Below are 5,078 nucleotides of genomic sequence, written 5' to 3'. Positions count from 1 at the left end.
CCCCCCCACCCCCCCCCCCCCCTGCCCTGAGTGCAGCCCAGCCCCAGCCCCAGCCCCAGCCCCCACCACTGGAAAAGCCTCCAGCCCTGAAATCACCACAATAATCCACCCTTGCCTCATGCACAGATCAAGGTGGGGACATGCCCCCATGCCTCCCCCAGCTGGGGTGCACACAGCAGCAGAAGCCATCCCCCTATGCTTTAGAGAACATGTGCCAGCTCTCCTACATATCTGCTGAATGTTCCAGATGCCTTCTCAACTTCCGCATTGTGTGCTTATCTTCATACATACCCATTTGTATGAAGATTTATGCTTGTGAAGTATTTTAAAAGTATTTTTATGTTATGAGTTTTGGGTCCTTTTTCAGTTATCTCTCTGTAATCATCAGGGATCCTGATTCTGTGTTTCCCACAGAAACACAGAAAAAAATGAGGATTTTCCTTTTTAAAATGAAAAATATTCGTTTTTCTCGGTTAACGGAGAAACGCATGGATTTTCCACTTTTGCAAAAGCTCTCAGTAGGCTGGCAGAATTCCAGTCGGCATAAGGTTGGGGGGAACGGGAGGAGGGCTGTCAGGCAGGGGGTGCCATGTGAATGTGCGTGCTCACACATGCACATGGCTGCCAGGCAGCTTGGACAGCAGCTCCTGTAGGTAGGTCTGGCACATGGGCAGGGGGGATTAAGGCCCCCATAGGGAGGAAGGGGGGAAGGGAGGAATAGAGGGAGAGGGAGTGAGTTGGGCAGGGCTAAGGCTTGAATGCGCAACTGAAGGGCCCAGCCAGGGAGCAGGATGGAGCCAGGGAGCAGGATGAGCCACTCACAGCAGGATGGAGCTGTGAGCAGCTCATCCTGGAAGCACAGGAGGGTGAGACTGGCTCCCCACTGCTGTGTGCACTCCCAGGGTGGGAGGTAGAGGGGGAGGAGGAGGCACATCACAGATTTAATTTTTTTAAATGAGAGAATTTACAGTTTTTAAACAGAGAAAACCATGATCCCTGGTAATCAGTTACGTTCAAGTCTTTCTTTCTATACCATCCAGAAAAATAAACCACTGGCTTATGGTGAACAGTAACTGATCTGCAGCTTCCTTACCTTAGGAAGATAATCACAACCAAGAAGAACTGCTAGTCCAATAAGACACTCCCTGTCATAACCTAGCTTCTCCTTAATAGAGGACATCGTGTAACAGTCAACATAGGGGTCCTATAAAAAGGAAAAAGATGATAGCTGGTTTTCTAGCTGTAGTTCTGTTTATCCTGGTTCATTGGTATGTTGCTGGCATGGGTGAGCTCTGTCCCATCTTAAACTATGAGTCCATAATCCTTTCTCTTCCTGCAATCCAGCAATTTATTCACTATGCATCTTCCAACTTCTGTAACATATGGGAGAGGGGTGGCCCTATACACAATAGATTCTTAAAAAAATTGACAACCATAATTCATCCCCAGAGCTGCTCTATCTTCTGCCATGAATAAGGCAGTGGCTCTGTAGAAGCAGCATTCAGCTGTTTAACTGGAGATTATATCATAAGGTGTTTAGACAAGAGGGCAAATCGAGGTTGCATAAGGAGTCTTAATCCCGGAGTTGGGGTTGTCAACAATGGGCCACAGTGTTCAACCGTTGCCAGAACAACCCAAACCATTTTTGTCACCAGTACAAACAGCATGACTGATACTAATACTATCTATTACTAGGGACTGGACACATCATTCAAGGACTGCTGCTTTTAGAATCCACATTGACCTGATATATCAGGGTTACAGCTGACAGAACTATTTGAAGCTCAAAGTACAGAGAATCAAAACATAATACGGGGGGGAATCAGGGCTGATATGTACCAAAGGTTTTCAACTTTTTGCCCAATAACCTACTTTTCAAGACAGATGAATAGACAGACACCTGCAAGAAACATCCATTTCAATACCTTGAGTAGCTAAGTTTGAAAATAGGGCTCTTAATTAGTCATTTGTATGGAAAGAAAACTAATGGGTAAAAAATGAACAGAGGCACATTGTCCTACATGAGTTCTTTTTTAAAAGGTATGAAGTGCTCCTAGCTGTCTCTCTGTTCCGTTAATTCTTTTAACCATTAATGTGTTTTCCTAGCTCAAAACTGAGACTTCTTATACCAAGATACAGTTGAAATGCCAACATTTTGTCCATTTGCTTGCTGCACTAAACAAACTAAAAGAAACCTCTGCATATACTAAAGACATAATGGATTCAAGAGCTGTATTTTACCTTTCCCACCAGTCATAAAAACCTATATTTCTAGTGAATGTACATTTCAATTCAAGATCTTAAGTTTATAGTTTGTTTCAGTTCATATATTTGAATACTCCGGGGTAGTTGGATCATTGCTTATTATTTGGACACAGAAGATGTTGTCCCATCAGTATTCAATCTGAGGAGCAAGTCATCATCAACTGTAAATTTGTTTATATTAAAGTGTCATATGCAAATGAGTAAGCACTAGTATTTAAACAATAAGACTGATGTTCCCATATGCCTTTATTCTGTCTCAAACAACAAGAGACGTGATACATTTTTTGCTATTCAATTCAGCTATTTTCCTTGTACATCCAGCACTTGGACACTAGTGAATTGAGTTAGACAGGTTATTTTAAGCAAATCCAAATACTGGAGGATAAAAGAATGATACCTAATTAATTGCTCAAGATCTTCATGGCATTTCCCATTTATTTAATCAGAGAATGAGTGTCTGAGGAAGCCTGAAGGAAAAAAAAAAATCTAAACATTTTACCTTAGCATTCATAGTAAAGTTGCGATAAACTGTTTGAGCTCCATACAAGAAAACATCACCATCATTAGTGATGCAGCCATCAACATATCCATTTGCATTCAGGTAAGCACACATGGCCTCTGCTTCACCAGCTGCTTGAACCCAAGGAACTCCTAAACACTCCAACATTTCAAGGCACTAAATCAAAACAAAAATGTCAAGACACAGACACTAAGCTTTCAATGATCCCATTTGTTCTAAATGCTCATCCAGTTGAGTATGGTTGTGCATACCTGCAATGGCCATTATTATATAATGCTGTTAACCTAAGAGAGATTTTAAGATGATTAACATGATAAACAAAAATGTGATTTTTGCCTGGAAATCCTATATTTAAAATGAGAATAGGGAAAAATTAGAATCACCAGTACTGAATGGTAACTGGTCATTTCTGCTAGAAAACTGCATAGATTAAATGGACTTTCAGAATACCTCTGAAGATGGGAGGCTGAGGAATTGGCATCCATTACTATTAAGATTAGGCCAGAACTGACACAGAAGTGGGAAGTGAAAGAGGCATAAGAGGCAGGATAGCTTCTTAAACTTCCATTGTGCATCATGTTTTAATGAAGTACCCCATGGTTTCACACTCCCTCCCACTCAGTCGGGTAGGCCGCATCCAGATGTGGGTAGATGCTTGGTTCCCCAAAGACAACTAGTGGTGGGGCACCTTGTGCTGCCGCTAGTTTTTAGTATGAATTTTGGCATATTAGTTGATTTTATATATATTAGTTTAAAAGTTTATATTTTAAACTAATATAAATAATTGATAATAGTATTGAATTGATAAACCTCTATGATTGTATTAGCTTTATTTTTGTCTTTTATGAACTAAAGCTCAATTTTGTGCTTCTTCCTTGCTTGACGTGAGTAAATGAACTTTGTATACCCTGTGTACATGAGAGTCTGTGTGAGAGGGTGAATGGTGCAAGAATGGGAATTTTTTTGCATGAAAGCAAAAAAAGAAGATTTGACTGTTTGTGTAAGCAACAAGGCACCAGTGTATGAGTTACCAGACTGCAAACTAATTAATGGATGGCTGAAGAACTTGTCAGTGATCAGGTGCAAAAGGAGATAGTGAAAAGAAGGAATTCTGCATATACTGCCATTTGATCTACACAATGCCTCAAGGCTGAGATACCAACTCTGAGATACCAACTTTACTGTAATGACCTCAAATTGAGATAACCAGAAGATGGATAAGAAACCACCTCTCATTAAAAACTAAGCATGGAAAAAACTCAATGCTGAACAAAGACTTGAAATCCCTATAAGTGAGATGCAGCCAAGCCATGTTGGGGAATCAGCTCTCTGCAACTTCCTGGAGCACAGGCACGTCTGTTCACCCTCGCTCCCATCACCCTCAATGAGCCTGGGCTGGCCACCCAGTGCTAATACTGAGCAATGTCTGCTGGTAACTATAACATCTTACTGGAGTGGTTTTGTCTGTATGTCTGTCTAGGTCTGTTCGTCTGTGTTTGTTTGTATGACTGGTGTGTCCAAGCTTATGCATCTGCTTCATGTAATCAATAAACGCAGCATTTTGCCTTATCCCCCTTTATAAGGTCTTGCTCTTGATTTGATTGATAGGTAATTTAAAGTAATAAGTTATCCTCGGGGAACATCTGTGCCATCTGCACTCTGGCACATGGCAAGTTACCCCGGGTGGGGTAGGGGAGGCTGGGGCCTCCAGCAGCTTTACCTGGGGGCCTCCTAGGGCTGTAGCAGTGGCAAGCTTGCTGCATACAGCCTGGCCGGCAGCGAAGCATGGCTCTGGCTGGCCAGGTTCCAGCTTTGGGTGGTGCACACTGCTGCTGTGTGTGCCACCCCACATCTTTTCCAGGTGTCAAAAAAACAAACAAACCTGGAGCAGCGCGGAGAACAACTGAATGTGAAGCATGTGGCACCGCACATGTCTCTGTGGTGCCACATACTGCACAGCCACTCTCAGCTGGACATGGCCATAATGTCTTTGGTAAATACACAGCATTGCTTAAGCAAGAAAAGGATTGAAAGAGTCAAAGTAATGATGTGAGAAAGTTGAATGCATATGCTACAGTGCAGGTCTAGCTAGCAGGCAGCCCCTGCACTGTAGCACCCTTGTGCCCCAGCCAGCCCTGGTCACCATCTACACGTGTTTCAGCTCATGCAATTACTCTGGTGTAGGATAGCACTTGTCCTGGACAGTAGTATCCTACAGCAGAGTTAATCAATTTACTGCACCCCAATACACAATGGGGACACAACGGTGGGAGTCTACTACAGACCTCCCACC

At 42.8% G+C, this 5,078-nt stretch overlaps 1 protein-coding gene across 1 annotated transcript in view; it reads right to left on the bottom strand.

Moving 5' to 3' along the window:
• GEN1 (GEN1, Holliday junction 5' flap endonuclease) overlaps positions 1-5,078 on the bottom strand; it is a 29,046-nt gene that overhangs the window by 14,651 nt on the left and 9,317 nt on the right. The window contains exons 4-5 of the mRNA XM_019520786.1: positions 2,765-2,941; positions 1,094-1,204 (exon numbers count right to left, since the gene is read on the bottom strand). Of these exons, the coding sequence (XP_019376331.1) occupies positions 1,094-1,204; positions 2,765-2,941 (288 nt within the window). The remainder of the gene's footprint in view (positions 1-1,093; positions 1,205-2,764; positions 2,942-5,078) is intronic.

The sequence above is a fragment of the Gavialis gangeticus genome, unplaced genomic scaffold, assembly GCF_001723915.1.
Source record: "Gavialis gangeticus isolate Ggan-Ray unplaced genomic scaffold, GavGan_comp1, whole genome shotgun sequence".
Taxonomy (NCBI): domain Eukaryota; kingdom Metazoa; phylum Chordata; order Crocodylia; family Gavialidae; genus Gavialis; species Gavialis gangeticus.
This window is presented reverse-complemented; position numbering and strand designations above follow the sequence as displayed.